Source organism: Oncorhynchus tshawytscha, linkage group LG01 (assembly GCF_018296145.1).
Source record: "Oncorhynchus tshawytscha isolate Ot180627B linkage group LG01, Otsh_v2.0, whole genome shotgun sequence".
NCBI lineage: Eukaryota > Metazoa > Chordata > Actinopteri > Salmoniformes > Salmonidae > Oncorhynchus > Oncorhynchus tshawytscha.
In genome coordinates, this window is record NC_056429.1 from 60,895,249 (window position 1) to 60,919,560 (window position 24,312).

Sequence of the window (24,312 nt, forward strand, 5' to 3'; positions counted from 1 at the left end):
TCATGTCCTACCCACCCTCCTCGTCCCTGTCCTTGTCTATTCCCTCAGGAGCAGTGTGAGTCTGTCTAAATGCTGGCATTGTCTACCCTTCAACCCTGAACCCAATCCACCCCCAGCTGGTTTGAAAGGATAGAGACAGAAACAATCCCCCACACAAACACATCATGCATCATTGCATCACAATTTCATAACCTCTTAATTTTCTCTCCTCTAATTTGATTAATTCTTTTTTTTCTCCCTCTCGCTCTCTCATTGCTCCCGCTATGCATATTAATGACACATGGAGAAGGCTTGATTAAAATCCGAAAGAGCATTTGAGCATACAATGAAATGACAGCTTCTTCTCTGGGGGAGAAACACATTTATACTGGATTTATACTGCATCATTTAAAGTCCAATTGTATATGCATACACTTCATATATTACCTCTGTTAATAATATGGCGTAAACAAAGGCAGCCTAGGCATACACTGACTAAGTTGCTACTCAATATTAGATAGATGACATGGCTGCATGTCAAATGGTAAGCTTCTGTATTCCCCCCGTTCCCCTGGCTCTAGCCTCTACCACTCAGTCAGATGATGCCTCTGGACAGTACTTCCCTTTCAGATAGAGACCAGGAACTCCGCCACAGTGTCTCACTCCAATTGAATGGGTTCTGGTTTCCTCCATGTCCCAAATTGCTATCAAAGAGCCAGTGGATGTTATGGCTCACAAGAACAATAATTTTTGAATATTCACTTTTCCACTTTTATAGCTAGAATTCTCTGCAGATGGATTCTGTCTGAAGGGTATTGACGAACTCAGGTGTTAGAGGTTGATGTTGGTTTTGACAGTCTGGGTCTATGGCTGCAGAGGCTGGAGCGTTTAGTCGCTCTTCACAGATCCCAGGTCTCCCTATGCTTTTCGCATTGAGGCGCTGGTCCAATTGAACATTCATCCTTCTTTCCTCACTTCCTTTGAAGTCATCACTGATCTGTATGTGATTGGATAAATGAAACCACAGTTCTTTCTTCCCACTGCTCTCGTCACAATGCTATGCTCTCAGATTAACATATGACTGCTACCCCCGTAGGCACTCCTGTAGATCTGATAGTATCCGAGAGAAGCAACACTATGATAGACGTTTCCTACTGAAAGGCTGGGTGGAATTTCCACTATATTGCTCACAACTATCCGATCATGTCAGACTTATAGGAGTGCCTTGTGGGTAGGGCAAGAAGTACATTTGTAATTCAAAAATTGCATTTTTGCATTTTTAAGGATGCATTTTAAACACCTGAACCATCCCTTAGTCTCAATTAATTGGAGGAATTATGCATATCCAAATGGGCCACAGAAGCTGGACAAAACCGAATTAGAACCAAATGAATGTCCACTCATTTCTTTTGCTGCTCCCTAGTGTCATCTATATGATTCATCCACAAAAGTCGTAGCGGAAACAGAAAGGGGGGGGTGTTTAGTGTCGCGCAAGGTCAAGGGCCACAGCGTTAGAAGAGAGGGCTTCAAAGATGTGTCCATCGCTCAGGGGTAAAGGAGGAGAAGAAGGAAGAGAGAGAGAGAGAGTGAGAGAGAGAGAGAGCCTTCCCAACAGTCTGTTGAGTGCTGAGAGTGAGAGAGGAGACACGAAAGATGTAGGCCCTGCCCTGACCGTTTGTGTGAAGAATCACACAGCGACATTGTCGCTATGTAATCAAATATTGCCTTGTATGATTTGCCCCTTACAAGTGACTTCCTCCAGGTGGTTTGGTGTTCTGAAAAGAGAATTGCACTAGAATGGGATCCGTAGTGGGGCTGGAATAAGGAATGAAATAGTACACACACACACAAGCGTACACACACAAGGGTACATATGCACACACAAGCAAGCATATTACAGTGCCTTCAGAAAGTATTCACACCCCTTGAATTTTCCATATTTTATTGTGTTACAGTGAAATGGAGTAAATTTATATTTTTTTTGTTACTGGCCTACACACCATAACGTCAAAGTGAAATTATGATTTTTGGAAATTCTTACAAATGAATTAAATATGAAAAGCTGAAATGTCGAGTCAATAAGTATTCAACCCATTTGTTATGTCAAGCCGAAATAACTTAAAGAGTAAAAATGTGCTTAACAAGTGTCATGGCCACGACACAAGGCAGATAATTAGTTGCATTGACTAACTCTGTGCAATAATGGTGATTAACATATGTTTTGAATCACTACCTCATCTCTGTAACCCACACATACAATTATCTGTAAGGTCCCTCAGTCGAGCAGTGAATTTCAAACACAGATTCAACCACAAAGACCAGGGAGGTTTTCCAAGGGCTCGCAAAGAAGGGCATCTATTGGTAGTTGGACAAAAAAAGCAGACATTCAATATCTCTTTGTGCATGGTGAACTTATTAATTACACTTTGGATGGTGTATCTATACACCCAGTCACTACAAGATACAGGTGTCCTTCCTAACTCAGTTGCCGGAGAGGAAGGAAACTGCTCAGGGATTTCACCATGATTCCAATGTTTTTTTTTAAATATATATATATATATATATATATATATTTTGGGGTTTTATATATTTTTTCCCCCAATTTCGGGATATCCAATTGGTGGTTACAGTCTTGTCCCATCGCTGCAACTCCAGTACGCACTCGGGAGAGGCGAAGGTCGAGAGCCGTGCGTCCTCCGTAACACAACCCCGCCAAGCCGCACTGCTTTTTGACACAATGCCTGCTTAACCCGGAAGCCAGACGCACCAATGTGTTGGAGGAAACACCATATACCTGGTGACCGTGTCAGCGTGCATTGCGCCTGGCCCGCCACAGGAGTCGCTAGAGCGCAATGGGACAAGGACAACCCGGCCGGCCAAATCCTCCCCTAACCCGGACGACGCTGGTCCTGCCGCCTCATGGGTTTCCCGGTCGTGGCCGGCTGTGATAGAGCCTGGTATCAAACCAGGATCTGTAGTGACGCAGATAGCACTGTGATGCAGTGCTATAGACTGCAGTGCCTTAGGCCCTTCCATGAGGCCAATGTTGTAAAACAGTTACAGAATTTATTTCCTGTGAAAGGGGAAAACCTAGGATGGTTCAACAGCATTGTAGTTACTCCACAATACTAACCTAATTGTCTGAGTGAAAAGAAAGAAGCCTGTACAGAATAAAAATATTCCAAAACATGCATACTGTTTGAAACAAGGTACTAAAGTAATACTGCAAAAAATGTGGTAAAGCAGTTAACTTTTTCCTGAATACAAAGTGTTATGTTTGGGGCAAACCCAATACAGCACATTGGTGAGTACCACTCTCCATATTTGCAAGCATAGTGGTGGCTGCATCATGTTATGGGTATGATTGTAATCCTTAAGGACTGGGGTTTTTCAGGAACAAAAATAAACAGAATGGAGCTATGCAAAGGCAAAATCTTGGAGATGAATTCACCTTTCAAAAGGACAATAACCTTAAACACATGGCCAAATCTACTCTGGAATTTCTTACCAAGAAGACAGTGAATGTTCCTGAGTGGCCGAGTTACACTTTTGATTTACTGGAAAATCTATGGCAAGACCTGAAAGTGTGTTTTGTTTGACAAGTAATTAAATATTTTTTCTCAAAAAGAGACGGGGCAAAACGATTAGCACCCGTTTTCAATACCTCACCTTGGAAGATAACGGCACTGAGACTAGAATCTTTTACGAGATTTAATAAGAACACAAAATCAAAATTGCAATGGTCATTTCAGTCTCTGGACTTGAACCCCATTAAAAACCTGTGGTTTGAATTGAAAAGGGCAGTCCAGAAGTGCAGACGAAAGACATCAAGGATCTGGAAAGATTTTTTATGGAGGAATGATCGAGATCCCTCCCAATGTTCTCCAATCTCATAATTATTTTTAGAAAAAGGCTCTGTGCCGTTATCCTGGCAAGGTGAGTTACTGAAAGGTATTGAAAACAGGGGTGCCAATACTTTTGACCACTATCTTTTTCAGATAAAAAAATAATTACTTGTTTTTGAGCATACAATATAGCTCAGTATATGTATTATTTGTTTTATACTCTTTTTTGTTCATCTTTATCAAGGATGCCAATTATTTTGGACTTAACAGTAGTAACTACACACACACACACACACACACACACACACACACACACACACACACACACACACACACACACACACACACACACACACACACACACACACACACACACACACACACACACACACACACACACACACACACAGAGTCTGGGTCTACACTGCTCCCGTCTGTGTGTGGATTCATTCGCAGTGACAATGTACCCAGGCCTTGTTCTACTCTGCTATTTCATTTAGTGTAGAATCCAGAGAAGAAAGCCGTCTAGCCAAGCTTATTTTCCTCTTTTCACATTTCACCAGACATCTCTGCTTTTCCACAAAAGCTAATCAAAAGGGGACCATAGTGCTCTCCCAGAAGTTTGGTTGGTGTGTAAATCCCATAATTTCAGATAAGCAAAAGGGTGTGATGAGTCTGCACTCAAAAAGATGTTGCATAAAACGTACTTAAATGTTTCATTTGTTGTATTTTTATCACTCTATCAGGGATAGCGTACACAGACGTTTGCAGCCTTCAGTGTGTGGGTACACATTTTTCTTGGAAAATTGTATTTTTCACTGAAAATAATACAAAAAAATGAATATTTTTTATTTTCCATAAAATAAATGTGGTTGTTGATCAACTTCACAGATGTATCTTTTTTGGGGGGGCTACACATCTCAAAAGTCTAAAACAGCCTTCTTGTCTGCTATCCTCTGTCTACACTGTTATAAAAGAGCTGGACAAGCCTAGAGAAAATTCACACCAATAATCCTATTGCTTTGACCTCTCCTGTGTTTTCGGATCAGTGTGTCTGTCTGTGAGGCCCATGGGGCTTCTATGTGTTTGTGTTTGTGTGTCTAACTCTCTCCACCTCTCTGTTTCTCTAGATGCGTCCAACACGGGGTGTGTCAGTGTGGCCAGTGGGGCTGGTCAGTGGGCGGCGGTACGAGCGTCCCATAGTGGAGAAGGGCAAAGTGGTGGGCTGGTACACTGGCTGGAGGCCCGACCGTCCCTTCGCTATCGACATGGCAGGTAAAGTGCATTTACTGTGGTTAGTCATCTACGGTAGAGGAACAGACACCAGTGGTTCCCTTTCAGTTGTTCAACTTCTTACAACACAGCTATTGGGAGTTTGTACGCTAGCGACCTCTACTGAAGAACATTAGAATCATGCCTGACATTGCCAATGAACACCGTGACTCACATTTATTTTTTTTTAAACATTGGAAGACTACATTTATCAGGCTTTGCTCCAACTTAATTGTCCCACTTAAGGAGGGTGTAGTCATCCTTCTGGATGTTGCGAGTTAAGGGTTGGTAACTATACGAACCAAAATGTAAATGCAACATGTATTGTTGGTCTCATGTTTCATGAGCTGAAATGAAAATCCCAGAAATGTTCCATGCGCACAAAATGACTACTTATCTCAAATTGTGTACACTTACATTCTTGTTAGTGAGCATTTCTCTTTTGCCAAGATAATCCATCCACCTCACAGGTGTGGCATATCAAGAAGCTGATTAAAAAAGCATGATCAATACACAAGTGCACCTTGTGCTGAGGACATTAAAAGGCAACTCTAAAATGTGCAGTTTTGTCATACAACACATGCCACAAATGTCTCAAGTTATGAGGGAGCATGCAATTGGCATGCTGACTGCAGGAATGTCCAACAGAGCTGTTGCCAGAGAATTCTATGTTAATTTCTCTACAGTAAGACGCCTCCAATGTTGTTTTAGAGAATTTGGCAGTACGACCAACTGGCCTCACAAATGCAGACCACGTGTAACCACGCCAGCCCAGGACCTCCACATCCGGCTTCTTCACATGCGGGATCGTGTGAGACCTGTCACCCGGACAGCTGATAAACCTGTGGGTTTGCACAACTGAAGAATTTCTGCACAAACTGTCAACTGTCATGGAACCTCATCTGTGTGCTCATCGTCCTCATTAGGGTCTTGACCTGACTGCAATTTTGGCGTCGTAACCAACCGAGCGGTTTGCTGATGTCAATGTTGTGAACAGAGTGCCCCATTGTGGCGGTGGGTTATGGTATGGGCAGCAATAAGCTACAAACAACAAACACAATATATTTTCTTGATGGCAATTTGAAAGCACAGAGGTACCGTGACGAGATCCTGAGGCCCATTATCATGACATTCATCCGCCGCCATCACCTCCTTTTTCAGTATAATAATGCACTGCCCCATGTCGCAAGGCTCTGCACACAATTCCTGGAAGCTGGAAATGTCCCAGTACTTCCAAGCGTGTTTGAGTTCCCGCCAAAATCCAGCAACTTTGCACAGGCATTGAAGATGAATCGGACAATATTCTGCAGGCCACAATCAACAGCCTGATCACCTCTATGCGAAGGAGATGTGTCTCGCTGCATGAGGCAAATGATGGTCACACCAGATACTGGCTGTTTTCCTGATCCATGCCCCTACCTATTTTTCAAAGGTACTGTATCTGTGACCAACAGATGCATATCTGTATTCCCAGTCATGTGAAATCCATAGATTAGAGCCTAATTAATTAATTTAAATTTACTGATATCCTTATACAAACTGTAACTCAGTAAAACAATGAAGGCTAAGAAGCTGGGTCAGTGAACACTCCCTGCCTGCTGCCTGTGCCTGCCTCAGTCAAGCACCGTTCACCTCTCTTCCCAGACTTGGTTGATAATCCAATTTTATGTGGACGGGATCAGGCTAGCTAAACAGCGCCGCATAGCGTGCTAGCCAGGTTAGCTGACTTTTCAAGGCGAGCTAGCGTACTGCCACTGGCAATTCCTACCTCCCATGGAGGAATTGTTTGTGTAGCGTGCTCTCTCTCTCTCTCTCGTTTAGCATACGTAGCTTTCAGTCGCTTGGTTATTCTAGATGAACCGTGTTGCATTCGGAGGGGTTCTCGAGACCGAAGGAAGACGCCACTCGTGTTCTTTGGCTAGTTCCTTGTTGGCAGCGGGCTTGGCAAGTGCTAGTCCACAGGGATAATGCAGATAGCTGGGTTCTGGCATAGCAAGACTAAGAAGCCGTATGGCTGACGTCGGCTAGCATACGGTACTGTGACAACAGTGCCTCCGTGTTTGGCTATGGCCGACCTGGGTACATTGTCGGCCATTGCTGGAGTTCCTATACCCGTAAAAGGGCCAGGTTTCAGGCGGGCTATACAGTACCAGGCGCTCTTTGTCCAAAGAGCACACCCCTCCCCACAGGTGGCATATTACTGGATTCATTGCTGATTCCTCCCTCTAGCTCACTGGTCCCTTTGAGGTGCTTAGTCATACAGATTATGGACTCGGTAGGTGGTTGGAAATCATGCTTTTATCCCCCACACAGTCGCTGTGGTTCTTATGAACTCCAAAATGAGCTGTCTGTCTCCTGGTCAATGCGTTTCATTCCTGGGAATTGGATTCAATTATGTATCGCCCTGTCTGTTATCACAGATGGGGTACATTTGTCAGAGCTGTCTGTCCCTTTTTCCAGCTGGGTTACAATGTGCAGTGTCACCGGTACCTATGACTGGTGGGCATGATAACCTCTATGATAAAGTTTTTTTTTTACAAGCATACAGGGGTTATTTCAGCATGTCATGTGGGAATTGATGGTGCCACTCCAGGGGCTCATCCCCTGGCAGTGCAGTTTTTAAAAGGTATGTGCAGTCGGGATTTGGGTGCAGGTAGCCTAGGACAGCAGGTAACTAGGGGTTAGAGCATTGGGCCAATAATCGAAAGGTCGCTGGTACTAATACCCGAGCAGGCAAGGTGAAAAATCTGTCAATCTGCTCTTATGGCTGGGGCAGGAGAGGGTCATTAGGGAGCGCGCAGATTGTGAAACACTCAGGTACAGGAGGATTTCCTATTGGGTTGGAACTCCGAATAGTTTGCCGGTAGGCCATTTCATATTGTGTCAGCAAAAGTCGGGCCAGAATGTGATTTCATGTCCCCATAGCTGTGTTGTACCGAGTTGTCAGACTGAAAGGGAATGTACAGTTATGACTATAGCTACTGTTTTCTGAAGGAGGGAAACGAGGTACAACAGCTGTTCGGACCCGTTCCGCCCAGTTCTGGGCTTGGGGAAGAGTGGTACTGAATTGAAAGAATGAATTTGTGCCTGGTGTTTATCACCTGTGGAAGGCGGGGCTTCCAGTGAGGCCCTGTGTTCATTGGCCTTGTCAAGCATGATTCTAATGTTCTTCAGTAGAGGTCCGTAGCGCACAAACTCCCGATAGCTGTGTTGTACCCCACTCCCTCTTTCAGGAAACAATAGTTATAGTCATAACGTTTTCAGTTTGGAATGCATCCCAACTTGGTGGTGTAAACTGCTCCACACAATTAATGGCCTTTTGCGTTTGGGGAGTGGGAGACTGTTTTCGTTCCCTCTCTGAAAGGGTCAGTCAGGGACAAGCTTCTGCAAGCACATTTAAAAGTAAAGTGGGACGCCGTGATGCTGCTCACCACTTCAGCCCCCTCTCACTCTTTCTCCTATCTCTCTCTTGCTCTCTGCACAAAACAAACCCATCTAGTGGCCCCTGCGGCATGAATGGTCCCACTAACCACACATACTAACACTCAAGAGTGCACATAAATGGACACAGCCAGACAAGTGATACACACAAAAGACACAGATACACACGTACACCCACGTGTGCTCACACTTGCATACGCATGCACAATAACCCCCTTTAATCACTATACATCCAATGTAGAATGGGCAGTGCTGAGCAGTGAATAAATTGCAGCTTTTGCCTTAATAACTTGTATTGTGGTATTGGAGGCTATTGTTGGCAGCCAAATGAGCCAACTAAGCTGTCCCATCTCTACTCCATCCCATTTAATAGGCCACAATTGGACCAGAGAATGAGGAGATGGTTTAGTATTCTTTTGGTGCAGGCACACACACACACACACACACACACACACAATTCTGTACATCTCTACCCTTATTTTACCTGGTAAGTAATAAAACATTTCAAAATGAAGATGTCTTGATTGCGTATCAAATCAAATCAAATTTGAATTGTCGCATACACCGAATACCGTGAAATGCTTACTGACAAGCCCTTAACCAACAATGCAGTTAATAAAATATTTACTAAATAAACTAAAGTAAAAAATTAAAGAAGTAACACAATATAAAAAACAATAATGAGGCTATGCAAATAGTCCGGGTGGCCGTTTGATTAACTGTTCAGCAGTCTTATGGCTTCTGGGTAGAAGCTGTAAAGGAGCATTTTGGACCTAGACTTGGTGCTCCAGTACTGCTTGCCATGCAGTAGCAGAGAGAACAGTCTATGACTTGGGTGACTGGAGTCTTTGACAATTTCTGGGACCTTCCTCTGACACCGCCTAGTATATAAGTCCTGGATGTTAGGAAGCTTTGCCCCAGTGCCGTACTGGGCCGTACGCACTACCCTCTGTAGTGCCTTCCGGTCGGATGCGGAGCAGTTGTCATACCAGGCGGTGATGCAACCAGTCAGGATGCTCTCAGTGGTTCAGCTGTAGAACTTTTTGAGAATCTTGGGACCCATGCCAAGTCTTTTCAATTTCCTGATGAGGATAAGGCGTTGTCGTGCCCTCTTTAAACATTTCTTGGTGTGTTTGAACCATGATAGTTTGTTGGTGATGGACACCAAGGAACTTGAAACTCTCGACCCGCTCCCATGTGAAAGGGGGCGTGTTCGGCCCTCCTTTTCCTGTATTCCACAATCTCCTTTGTTTTGCTCACATTGAGGGAGATGTTGTTGTCCTAGTACCACATTGCCAGGTCTCTGACCTCCTCCCTATAGGCTATCTCATTGTTGTCGGTGATCAGGCCTACCACTGTTGTGTCTTCAGCAAACTTAATAATGGTGTTGGAGTTGTGCTTGGCCATGCAGTCGTGGATGAACAGGGAGTACAGGAGGGGACTAAGAATGCAACCCTGAGAGGCCCCCATGTTGAGGATCAGCGTGGCAGATGTGCGGTTGCCTACCCTTACCACCTGGGGGTGGCCTGTCAGGAAGTCCAGGACCCAGTTGCAGAGGGAGGTGTTTAGTCCCAGGGTCCTTAGCTTACTAATGAGCTTTATGGGCACTATGGTGTTGAACACTGAGCTGTAGTCAATGAACAGCATTCTCACATACAGTACCAGTCAAAGGTTTGGACACACCTACTCATTCCAGGGTTTTTCTTTTCTTTTTATTATTTTCAACATTGAAAACTAATATTGAAGAAATCAAACTATAAAATAACACATATTTTTTATTTTTTTATTTTTTTATTTCACCTTTATTTAACCAGGTAGGCTAGTTGAGAACAAGTTCTCATTTGCAACTGCGACCTGGCCAAGATAAAGCATAGCAGTGTGAACAGACAACACAGAGTTACACATGGAGTAAACAATTAACAAGTCAATAACACAGTAGAAAAAAAGGGAGTCTATATACATTGTGTGCAAAAGGCATGAGGAGGTAGGCGAATAATTACAATTTTGCAGATTAATAACACTGGAGTGATAAATGATCAGATGGTCATGTACAGGTAGAGATATTGGTGTGCAAAAGAGCAGAAAAGTAAATAAATAAAAACAGTATGGGGATGAGGTAGGTAAAAATGGGTGGGCTATTTACCGATAGACTATGTACAGCTGCAGCGATCGGTTAACTGCTTAGACAGCAGATGTTTAAAGTTGGTGAGGGAGATAAAAGTCTCCAACTTCAGTGATTTTTGCAATTCATTCCAGTCACAGGCAGCAGAGAACTGGAACGAAAGGCGGCCAAATGAGGTGTTGGCTTTAGGGATGATCAGTGAGATACACCTGCTGGAGCGCGTGCTACGGATGGGTGTTGCCATCGTGACCAGTGAACTGAGATAAGGCGGAGCTTTACCTAGCATGGACTTGTAGATGACCTGGAGCCAGTGGGTCTGGCGACAAATATGTAGCGAGGGCCAGCTGACTAGAGCATACAAGTCGCAGTGGTGGGTGGTATAAGGTGCTTTAGTGACAAAACGGATGGCACTGTGATAAACTGCATCCAGTTTGCTGAGTAGAGTGTTGGAAGCAATTTTGTAGATGACATCGCCGAAGTCGAGGATCGGTAGGATAGTCAGTTTTACGAGGGTAAGTAGTAAAGTAATTGGTGCAAAGTAATTGGTGAACCAGGCAAGGCAGTCATCCGAAAAACCGAGGCTACTGAGTCTGCCGATAAGAATATGGTGGTTGACAGAGTCGAAAGCCTTGGCAAGGTCGATGAAGACGGCTTCACAGTACTGTCTTTTATCGATGGCGGTTATGATATCGTTTAGTACCTTGAGCGTGGCTGAGGTGCACCCGTGACCGGCTCGGAAACCCGATTGCACAGCGGAGAAGGTACGGTGGGATTCGAGATGGTCAGTGACCTGTTTGTTGACTTGGCTTTCGAAGACCTTAGATAGGCAGGGCAGGATGGATATAGGTCTGTAACAGTTTGGGTCCAGGGTGTCTCCCCCTTTGAAGAGGGGGATGACTGCGGCAGCTTTCAATCCTTGGGGATCTCAGACGATATGAAAGAGAGGTTGAACAGGCTGGTAATAGGGGTTGCGACAATGGCGGCGGATAGTTTCAGAAATAGAGGGTCCAGATTGTCAAGCCCAGCTGATTTGTACGGGTCCAGGTTTTGCAGCTCTTTCAGAACATCTGCTATCTGGATTTGGGTAAAGGAGAACCTGGAGAGGCTTGGGCGAGTAGCTGCGGGGGGGGCGGAGCTGTTGGCTGAGGTTGGAGTAGCCAGGCGGAAGGCATGGCCAGCCATTGAGAAATGCTTGTTGAAGTTTTCGATAATCATGGATTTATCGGTGGTGACCGTGTTATCTAGCCTCAGTGCAGTGGGCAGCTGGGAGGAGGTGCTCTTGTTCTCCATGGACTTCACAGTGTCCCAGAACCATGTAGTAACCAAAAAAGTGTTAAACAAATCAAAATATATTTTCTATTTGAGATTCTTCAAAGTAACCACTTTTTGCCTTGGTGACAGCTTTGCACAACCTCTTGGCATTCTCTCAACCAGCTACATGAGGAATGCTTTTCCAACAGTCTTTCTTGAGCACAGGGACTATGGTGGTCTGCTTGAAATATGTAGGTATTACAGATTCGGTCAGAGAGAGGTTGAAATTGTCAGTGAAGACACTTGTCAGTTGGTCAACGCATGCTCTGAGTAGACGTCCTGGTAATCCGTCTGGCCCCACGGCATTGTGAATTTTGACCTATTTAAAGGTCTTGCTGACATCAGCTATGGATAGTGTGAACACAAATTAGTCAGGAACAGAGCCGGCGTAGTAGAATTCAATCTTAGTCCTGTATTTACACTTTGTCTGTTTGATGGTTCGTCTCAGGGCATAGCGGGATTTATTATTAGCATCCAGATTAGTATCCCGCTCCTTGAAAGTGGCAGCTCCAGCCTTTAGCGAGGTGCAGATGTTGCTTGTGATCCATGGCTTCTGGTTGGGTTATGTTACGGTCACCGCGGGGGCGACGTCATCAATGCACATATTGAGGAAGCTGGGGACTGAGGTGATATACTCCTCAATGCCATTGGATGAATCCCAGAACATATTCCTGTCTGTGCTTGAAAAATATGCATCCGTGTCATCTGACCACTTCCATATTGAGCGTGTCACTGTTAATACCTGTTTTAGTTTTTGATTGTAAGCAGGAATCAGCATGATAGAATTATGGTAAGATTTGCCAAATGGAGGGCGAGGGAGAGCATTGTACGCATCTCTGTGTGTGAGCAATACCTCAAGACGAGCAACATCTCAAGACAAACTTAATATTATTTCCAAAAACTGGAAAGTTTATGTCGTCGTCCAGCCACGACTTGGTAAAACATAAGATATTGCAGATCTTAAAGTCCGTTAGTAGGATAGTCTCAAACGGAGCTCATCCAGTTTATTCTCCAGTTATTGCACGTTGGCCAATAGAACAGATGGTAGAGGCAGGTTACCCACTTGCCGACTAATTCTCACAAGGCTCCCTGATCTGCACCCCCGGGTATCTCCTTTCCTTAATGTGAATGATGGAGATTTGTGCCTTTTCCGAGATTTGTCCAGTTCGAGGTGAGTAGTCTGATATCCAGAAGCTCTTTTCGGGCATGAGAGACGGTAGCATGAACATTATGTACAAAATAAGTTACAAACAATGCGTAAAAAACACACAAAATAGCACAATTGGTTAGGAGCCTGTAAAACTGCAGCCATCCCCTCCGGTGACATTTTCCAATAGTATGTCTTCTTGTTAAGTACTACTGCAAGACAAAACATCAAAAACGTTAATCTACAGGATCAGGTCAAATCCAATACAACATAGCTCAGAGTGAAACCCTGTGTATTTTCAAGTTTTGTGGTGGCAGCATCATGTTATGTGCAAAGGGTGTGTAGACTTTCACTACTTTACATATGATGCACAGAAGCAGAACCATAGAGAAAAGGACACAAGGAAATGAAGCAAGGAAAGGAAGCTGGACGAAACTATTGAGACAGAAACTGCATTGATAACAGGCGGGCATTGCTAACAGATGCACTAATCTTCATACCATTTTAGCTGCAGGTTAAGAGATTAAGAGTCAATCTTGTAATGGCTTTCATATTCATTTATCAAACCTGTTATAGCTTCTGGGCTTTCACTGTGGTATCATTTATTTCTCAGTAATATGTCTGATAGAACAAGGAGGCAAGGACACATAATACGCTATTTCATGCAGCCATTAGCACACCCCATTCCCAACATGAGTTAACATTTAAACGTGTTAACCCTCGTTAACCCTCGCAAGGCTTGCACAGACCAGCTGGCTGGTGTGTTTACGGACATATTCAATCAATCCCTATCCCAGTCTGCTGTTCCCACATGCTTCAAGAGGGCCAGCATTGTTCCTGTTCCCAAGAAAGCTAAGGTAACTGAGCTAAATGACTATCGTAGCACTCACCCCCATCATCATGAAGTGCTTTGAGAGACTAGTCAAGGATCATATCACCTCCACTCTACCTGACACCCTAGACCCACTCCAATTTGCTTACCGCCCCAATAGGTCCATAGACGACGCAATCGCAATCACACTGCACACTGCCCTAACCGATCTGGACAGGAGGAATAACTATGTAAGAATGCTGTTCATTGACTACAGCTCAACATTTAACACCATAGTACACTCCAAACTTGTCATTAAGCTCGAGACCCTGGGTCTCGACCCCGCCCTGTGCAACTGGGTCCTGGACTTTCTGATGGGCTGCCCCCTGGTGGTGAGGGTAGGAAACAACATCTCCACCCAGCTGATCCTCAACACTGGGGCCCCACAAGGGTGCGTTCTCAGCCCTCTCCTGTACTCCCTGTTCACCCATGACTGCTTGGCCATGCATGCCTCCAACTCAATCATCAAGTTTGCAGACGACACTACAGTGGTAGGCTTGATTACCAACAACGACGAGACAGCCTACAGGGAGGAAGTGAGGGCCCTCGGAGTGTGGTGTCAGGAAAATAACCTCACACTCAACATCAACAAAACAAAAGAGATGATCGTGAACTTCGGGAAACAGCAGAGGGAGCACCCCTCTATCCACATCGACGGGACAGTAGTGGAGAAGGTGGAAAGTTTTAAGTTCCTCGGTGTACACATCACGGACAAACTGAAATGGTCCACCCACACAGACAGCATGGTGAAGAAGGTGCAACAGCGCGAGGTCAGTACAGGTGCATCAAAGCTGGGACCGAGAGACTGAAAAACAGCTTCTATCTCAAGGCCATCAGACTGTTAAACAGCCATCAATAACATTGAGTGGCTGCTGCCAACATACTGACTCAAATCTCTAGCCACTTTAATTAATAATAAAAAATTGGATGTAATAAATGTATCACTAGTCACTTTTAAACAGTGCCACTTTATATAATGTTTACTATACCCTACATTACTCATCTCATATGTACATACACTGTACTCTATACCTTCTACTGCATCTTGCCTATGCCGTTCGGCCATCGCTCATCAATATATTTATTTGTACATATTCTTATTAATTTCTTTACACTTGTGTGTATAAGGTAGTTGTTGTGAAATTGTTTGATTACTTGTTAGATGTTACTGCATGGTCAGAACTAGAAGCACAAGCGTTTCGCTACACTCGCATTAACATCTGCTAACCATGTGTATGTAACAAATAACATTTGATTTGATTTAGAACTGACCCAATAGGCAGATCTCACTGGACTGACTCAGACACTGCGGATCTGTGCGTTAAACTGGTGACTTCAAAATACAGGAAACACACTCTCACACATGCACATAAACGTGCATGCACACTCTCACGCACAAACACTCACACGAACAATCTCACAATGTCTCAGTGTGGAAGGAGCATACCCATGTGAGTAGCGTTTTGGCCTAGAAAACAGTGTGCTCACTGGAAACGATGAGGAAAGGACACATAATACGCTGTTCCATGCAGCCATTAGCACACCCCATTCCCAGTAGGATGGCATATTCAACCCCATGACAGGCTGGCCAGGTGAATCCAGGTCACAGCTATGATCTCTTATTGATGTCACTTGTTAAATCCACTTTGATCGGTATAGATGAAGGGGAGGAGACCGGTTAAAGAACCTGTAAAGGATGATGCAAATTTTCTCGGGCTTTTTGTAAAAAATCACGCAACATTTCAACGTCCTGCTACTCATGCCAGGAATATAGTATATGCATATGATAAGTATGAGTGTATAGAAAACACTCTGAAGTCTCTAAAACTGGTTAAATCGTGTCTGTGGCTATAACAGAACGTGTTTAGGAGTAAAACTCCCAGGGAAAACTGTTCACCAAAAACACAAAAAAAATATTCATCCGCCAGTCAATGTATTGTCTAAGGCGATAGAAAAGAAATGAGGTTCCCATTACAATGCCTACAGCTTCCGCACGATGTCGCCAGTACTGGCATTTCATGGCTGGTTTATCCTTGGTGAAATGACGTATAGGCACTTCCTGTCTTGGGGCTCACGGGAGGATGTTATGAAAGTGGAAAAATGGACGATGATTTCCAGACTTGCTGCTATCGAATACAGATCGCCCCGTGATCAATTTGATCGATTATTAACGTTTATTAATACCTAAAGTTGGTTTACAAAAGTAGTTTGAAGTGATTTGTAAAAGTTTATAGGCAACTTTTGTAATTTTAAAAAGTGACGTTGCGTCTTGTAAACCTGAATTTTCCTGGATCAGACCGGCCTTCATAAAATGACATTTTGGGTGTACAATGACGGATTTAATCGGGAAAAAGACCCAATTGTGATGTTTATGGGACTTATAGGAGTGCCAACAAAGAAGCTCGTCAAAGGTAATGAATGTTTTATATTTTATTTCTGCGTTTTGGGTAGCGCCGGCTACCGCTAAATCTTTTGTTTAGGTCTTGTTCAGGTATTTCGGGGGGTGCATGCTATCAGATAATAGCTTCTCATGCTTTCGCCGAAAAGCATTTTACAAATCTGACATGTTGGCTATATTCACAACGAGTGTAGCTTTAATTGAATACCTTGCATGTGTGTTTTAATGAAAGTTTGAGTTTTATCGAGTACTACAGGTGGCGCTCTGAAATTGCATGGATTTAGGTTCCTTCACAGGAACTAAATGCCGCGTCATCCCTAAGAGTTCAATTTTAAAGCCTTGAGACAATTGAGACATGGATTGTGTATGTGTGCCATTCAGAGGGTGAAGGGCATGACAAAAGATTTAACTGCCTTTGAATTGGGCATGGTAGTAGGTGCCCGGTGCAACGTCTTGAGTGTGTCAAGAACTGCAACGCTACTGGACTTTTCCGTTTCTTGTGTGCATCAAGAATGGTCCACCACCCAAAGGACATCCAGCCAACTTGACACAACTGTGGGAAGCATCACTGTGGAACGCTTTTGACACCTTGTAGTCCATACTATGACGAATTGAGGCTGTTTTCAGGGCAAAAGGCAGTGCAACTCACTCTTAGGAACGTGTTCGTAATGGTTTCCACACTCAGTGTGTACTGTAACACACTGATAAGGAGGGTAATATGAGATACTGTAGCGGGCTCTTCCTGTGTCAAAGCTTGGCATTCTCAATGCATATGTAGTCATGAACAACAAACACACGTGCACGCACACTCAAATGTGATGTGATCTCAGTCTTACCTGATCTCTAGTATGCAGTTCACCATAGTTGGATATGGACTCAGTTCCAATAGTTTAAGGTTATCAATGATCTGTATATGATTACGTCAAGGAGTGATGCAAGAAATTAATTGATCCCGTTGCCCCTCTCAATTGTTCTCTCCTAACAGTATAGCACATCCAAAGTTACATGTAATGGTTGAGACTGAATTTTTGTATAATCCTCGGACCATGATCATAGAAGGCTTTAAACCCTCCTCTTCCTCTTCTCCAGGTTTTGCAGTAAACCTCCAGGTGGTTCTGGGGAGCCCGCGGGCGCTGTTTAAGCGCAGGGGTTCCCAGCCCGGCATGCAAGAGTCTGACTTCCTGAAGCAGATCACGAAGGTGGGAGACCTGGAGCCGAAAGCCAACAACTGCACAAGGGTGAGTAGTCTAGCCGATCACTGTTACCGTGGCAACAGTGTTATTAGGTTTAAAAAAAAGTTGCCCTGACGGTAACACTGTTTCCATTGGTTAAACTTTCTGGGATGAAACACTATCTCCTAATATAGCCTCTAGTCTGACTGTGTCATCTCATCAGTTAGGCTAACCCTCTCCCGTCTCTCCTGTGCAGCTCATGACACCAGTAGTCATCATCATTATCAGCCCATTAAGTTAATGGGGCTGCTGTAGGCTGGTATTAATATACACCATTAGCAGGATATGACATCATCACTTATCACCAATTGCTACATTGCCAGCAGGACGTGAAATCATCCCCAATAACAAACCAGCCAGGCTCCATGTACAGTAGGTTGTCCTTAGTTACAGATCTGGGATAAAGCTTAACATTCTTCACTTGCTAACCTTAAGCATCAGAGAGGAAATATCCTGAACAAAAATATAAACTTTCTTTCAAATTTTGGACACAAATTTGTTTAAATCCCTGTTATTGAGCATTTGTACTTTGTCAAGATAATCCATCCACCTGACAGGTTTGGCATATCAAGAAGCTGATTAAACAGCATGATTATTACACTGGTGCAGCTTGTGCTGGGGACAATAAAAGGCCACTTTAAAATGTGCATTTTTTTCACACAACACAATTCCTCAAGTTTTGAAGGAGTACGCAATTGGCATGCTGACTACAGGAAATTCTACCAGAGCTGTTACCAGATAATTGTATGTTAATTTCTCTACCATAAGCCGCCTCTCCAACGTTGTTTTAGAGAATTTATGTCCAACCGGCCTCACAAGTGCAAACCAGATGTAACCCCTCCAGCACAGGACCTCCACATCCGGCTTCTTCACATGCTGGATCGTCTGAGACCAGCCACCCCGACAGCTCATGAAACTGTGGGATTGCACAACGGAATTTCTGCACAAACTGTCATGAAAGCTCATCTGTGTGCTCGTCGTCCTCACCAGGGTCTTGATCTGACTGCAGTTCGGCGTTGGCCAAATATTCACCTTCGATGGCCATAGGAATGCTGGAGAAGGGTGCTCTTCACGGCTAAATCCCGAAGGACGGGACTTATCACTAGACACACTGACACAGGGCACTCTGTTCACTCTTTGGGTGTGAACAGACTGGACTGCACGCAGGCAACCCCCCCCCACCCAATTCTCCCAAACCTCTCCCAGAACATCTTATTCCACATGGGTTCTAACTAGATTCTGATCTTCCCTACAGACAGGACTAGAATGTTGGGTGGGGTTCGGGAGAACAATGGAATGCACACAAACGTAGAAATGTTGACACACACATGCTGCTTAACCACCCTCTGCACCGCTTCGCTGGCTGCGGCATTGGTCTCGTTAGATATGCAAAGCGGGACAATTAGCAGGAAATGACATGTGGAGACGGGAACGGATAGCACCACACACCAAACAATCAATCACTGCATGTGTGTGTGAACACACAAATGACCACCATCGACTGGGTTGGAAATAGAAGTGAGACACTTTCACATGTACTAAAGTACAAGGTAGAACTATCAGTCTGTTCAGTCTGACACACTCCCTCACTTTCTCTGTCACAGTGCCTTTTCTTGAACATTTGAACAGTCACCATTCCCTTTCACAGGGTTGGCTCTGCTTGTGTCACCAAGATGGCATAGCAGTCAGACGTCTTTTGTCCTCGCCTTGCCGTGTATATATATATATATATATATATATATATATATATATATATATTTACAACTTTCTTCGCATACCTTTTTATATATATTTTTTATTTTCCATAAACTCATCTTCAAAACACTCCTGCAACCCGCCTCACCAATTTATATTTAAAAAAATAAAGTATTATTTACCTCATCTGTAATCCTCCATAGAAGCTAACCACAAGCTAGCCAGAAGCTAGCCTGAAGGTAACCAGAAGCTAATCAGAAGCTAGCCAGAAGCGAGTTAGCTTCTTTACTGGCTAATCGTTAGTATTCAGCTAACCACGGTTTGTGGTCATCAGCTGTCCTTTAGCTCGAAAATCTATCGCCAGTTTTGTACGGTGCGGCTTGGACCGGAACATACCGAACCTATTTTTCTCTCCATGTCCCCGGATTTCAACCGCAAGCTCTGGACATTTATACCTGGATCTCGCAGCTAGCTAGCTGCTATCCGTGTGACTATCGGCGTACATCGATTCCGGAGCAAACATCAATTATTCCGGAGCTAGCCAGCTGAAGAGTTCCATCAGTCACTCTTGGGCTACGATCACCTATCCAGACCCGTTTTACTGCCAATGCGGAGCCCCACCGGGCCTTCACAACTGGACTACTGACATTATCTGCCCGAGGGAGTTATCCAGCTTGCTCCTCCGTCACGATGTTACCTGAACGCCCATCTGCGGTCCGCTAATCGTTAGCTGTCTTATCGGCTGCTATCTGAATAGACCTATCGGACAATTTTTTCTTTTTTTTTTCTTTCTTGGGCCTCTATAACTATATCTATTTTTATTTTTTGTGAATTGATTTGATCCCCTCTACCACACGGAACCCCACTAATCCTACCGACGGAAACGCACGAGGTGGCTAAAAACAGACCTCCATCCCATGCCCCCGTGATATGCAGCTTTTCAGGGAAGCTAGAAACCATTATACACAGGCAGTTAGAAAAGCCAAGGCTAGCTTTTTCAAGCATAAATTTGCTTCCTGCAACACTAGCAACACTAAGTTCTGGGACACTGTAAAGTCCATGGGGAATAAGAACACCTCCTCCCAGCTGCCCACTGCACTGAAGATACGAAACACTGTCACCACTGATAAATCCACTATAATTGAGAATTTCAATAAGCATTTTTCTACGGCTGGCCATGCTTTCCACCTGGCTACCCCTTCCCCGGTCAACAGCACTGCACCCCCCACAGCAACTCGCCCAAGCCTTCCCCCTTTCTCCTTCTCCTAAATCCAGTCAGCTGATGTTCTGAAAGAGCTGCAAAATCTGGACCCCTACAAACAGCCGGTGTAGACAATCTAGACCCTTTCTTTCTATAATGATCTGCCGAAATTGTTGCCACCCCTATTACTAGCCTATTCAACCTCTCTTTCGTGTCGTCTGAGATTCCCAAAGATTGGAAAGCAGCTGCGGTCATCCCCCTCTTCAAAGGGGGGGACACTCTTGACCCAAACTGCTACAGACCTATATCTATCCTACCCTGCCTTTCTAAGGTCTTCGAAAGCCAAGTCAACAAACAGATTACTGACCATTTCGAATCTCACCTTCTCTGCTATGCAATCTGGTTTCAGAGCTGGTCATGGGTGCACCTCAGCCACGCTCAAGGTCCTAAACGATATCTTATCCGCCATCGATAAGAAACATTACTGTGCAGACGTATTCATTGATCTGGCCAAGGCTTTCGACTCTGTCAATCACCACATCCTCATCGGCAGACTCGACACCCTTGGTTTCTCAAATGATTGCCTCGCCTGGTTCACCAACTACTTCTCTGATAGAGTTCAGTGTGTCAAATCGGAAGGTCTGCTGTCCGGACCTCTGGCAGTCTCTATGGGGGTGCCACAGGGTTCAATTCTTGGACCGACTCTCTTCTGTATACATCAATGATGTCGCTCTTACTGCTGGTGTGTCTCTGATCCACCTCTACGCAGACGACACCATTCTGTATACTTCTGGCCCTTCTTTGGACACAACCCACCAGGCAAGCTTCAATGCCATACAACTCTCCTTCCATGGCCTCCAATTGCTCTTAAATACAAGTAAAACTAAATGCATGCTCTTCAACCGATCGCTGCCTGCACCTGCCCGCCTGTCCAACATCACTACTCTGGACGGCTCTGACTTAGAATACGTGGACAACTACAAATACCTAGGTGTCTGGTTAGACTCTAAACTCTCCTTCCAGACCCACATCAAACATCTCCAATCCAAAGTTAAATCTAGAATTGGCTTCCTATTTCGCAACAAAGCATCCTTCACTCATGCTGCCAAAACTGACCATTCTACCAATCCTCGACTTCGGCGATATCATTTACAAAATAGCCTCCAATACCCTACTCAACAAATTGGATGCAGTCTATCACAGTGCAATCCGTTTTGTCACCAAAGTCCCATATACAACCCACCATTGTGACCTGTACGCTCTCGTTGGCTGGCCCTCGCTTCATACTCGTCGCCAAACCCACTGGCTTCATGTCATCTACAAGACCTTGCTAGGTAAAGTCCCCCCTTATCTCAGCTCACTGGTCACCATAGCATCACCCACCTGTAGCACGTGCTCCAGCAGGTATCTCTCTGGTCACTCCCAAAACATATTCTTTCTTTGGCCGCATCTCCTTCCAGTTCTCTGCTGCCAATGACTGGAACGAACTACAAAGATCTCTGAAACTGGAAACACTTATCTCCCTCACTAGCTTTAAGCACCAGCTGTCAGAGCAGCTCACAGATTACTGCACCTGTACATAGCCCACCTATAATTTAGCCCAAACAACTACGTCTTTCCCTACTGTATTTATTTTGTTTTTTAATTTATTTATTTTGCTCCTTTGCACCTCATTATTTTTATTTCTACTTTGCACATTCTTCCACTGCAAATCTACCATTCCAGTGTTTTACTTGCTATATTGTATTTACTTTGCCACCTTGGCCTTTTTTTTGCCTTTACCTCCCTTATGTCACCTCATTTGCTCACATCGTATATAGACTTGTTTCTACTGTATTATTGACTGTATGTTTGTTTTACTCCCTGTGTAACTCTGTGTCGTATGTGTCGAACTGCTTTGCTTTATCTTGGCCAGGTCGCAATTGTAAATGAGAACTTGTTCTCAGCTTGCCTACCTGGTTAAATAAAGGTGAAATAAAAAAATAAAAAATGGTGGAACCCTTGCTTTTGCATACCCAATTATATCAGTTCACTGGTGTGCACTCTAACCCTCTCTCCCCCTCTGTGTCAGGTGTTGGTGTGGCACACTCGTACAGAGAAGGTGAATCTGGGCAACGAGCCCAAACATCGACAGGACAGTATGGTCATCGAGGTCTAAGGGGCGGGATAACCAGAGAGGAATTAACAAGCCCATTGGTCGGACAGACTGCCAGTAATTTATGGAACTACACTACCGATAGCACCTTGCCTGACCATAACCTTGACTACACTACGATGGACACTTTAGACCAATTGCATGGATGGGAACTGCTGCCTGAATGTTGTGATTGACTCAATGAGGACCTCGATTCATTTGTAACTCAAAGTGGACCAAAATGCACTGGGGTGACCTGTGCGTTCCCATTGGACTCTGCTCTTGTACTGTAATATGTGGACCAGTCCCTTATCAGGGGACTTCCTCTGAAGTAGTGGGCTAAACCTGTCTGTCTGTGTTTGTGTGTGTGTGTGTCTGTCTGTCGATCTGTGCCTGATCATTGAGTATGTAAGTTCAGTTTGTATGAAACGGAACAAGATTTGTGTTCAGTATGTGTGTTTATCTGTAAAAGGAAGTGCGAAGTAGATCACTTGCTGGGTGCCGATGAACGGTGGACATTCAACATGTTGAATAATTGGGAAATGACCAGAAAATACGATCTGATGTTCTATGGTCAAAGGTGACAGGACAGCCACCAGTTGTGTCCTGCCGACGTTAATGTTGGTCTTCTTGGCCTCAAGTGTCTGTGGGTCTGACACACTGGACTACCAAGAATAAACTCCAGGAGTACAACTTCTATTCCAAATGAACCCTCTTGTAAAAGAAGGAAAAAAGAAAAGAAAATAACCAAAATATAAACTACAACTTTACAATAAAAGAGTCATTGGACAAAAATGGTCACACAGTTCATGGCTATTCACTGTTTAATGCACGGAAACTAGTTTTCTCTGTACTAGGCACCAGAAAATGTAAACACCATTAGAAATAAACCTGGAGTACGCGCTGTGTGTATGTGTGTGTTCTCATAAGTATATATATGTGTGTTTGTGTGTTCTCTTTCGTTATTGTTTGGCAAAGGGATAGAATCTCCACCTTAGAACCACACTACACAATATCTCTGTGTGTGTATGTCTGTGATTGGGTGTGTTTGCTCTGTTGTAGGTTTGTCCCATATTCCCCCATGTCCTATAGTATTTCTTCACTTGGATTTCCTATTTCCCCTCTATGTAACCTATTGAATGACATCAAGCAGGATTAGACAGAGATTATGACATAATAGAGACCAGGAAGTACACATGATGTTGAGACGACTGTTCCAATCTCTGACAGCTCCATTAGGCTCCCAATGTCAACACACTTCCCGAATCATCTGGAGCTTTATGTCGTCACTGTTATCATATCTTTCTTCATACCATTCTGGTCTCCTTCCCCACCCATCCCTTGTTAGCTCCTTGCCCCACTGACTGTCTTCCGGGTTTGTTTGCCTCAATCTAATGTCTGATTCACACTATATGGCCGAGCGTAAACCATACTGCGCTGGCTCAGATATTGTCTTTTCACATTGTCATGTCCGGCACGGTCCAGCACGGTTCTAGCAACTAATGTGAACACGTAACACGCTCTATTGTGTGAATCATGCATAACATTGCGTCTTCTTGTACTGCACACAAGCAAACACCACAGTAAGATAGGGGACAGTAGAACACAACATGACGGGGAGGGATAGGTGGGAGGCCTCTATCTCAGACACACATACAGCAATA

The 24,312-nt window shown here is 44.2% G+C and overlaps 1 protein-coding gene across 1 annotated transcript in view; it reads left to right on the forward strand.

Annotated features, from left to right (window-relative positions):
- LOC112254453 (galactosylgalactosylxylosylprotein 3-beta-glucuronosyltransferase 2-like) overlaps positions 1-23,556 on the forward strand; it is a 36,650-nt gene extending 13,094 nt beyond the window's left edge. The window contains exons 2-4 of the mRNA XM_024427059.1: positions 4,955-5,099; positions 17,476-17,624; positions 22,586-23,556. Coding sequence (XP_024282827.1) covers positions 4,955-5,099; positions 17,476-17,624; positions 22,586-22,672 — 381 coding nt within the window. The 3' untranslated portion in view covers positions 22,673-23,556. The remainder of the gene's footprint in view (positions 1-4,954; positions 5,100-17,475; positions 17,625-22,585) is intronic.
- Positions 23,557-24,312: the final 756 nt, after the last annotated feature.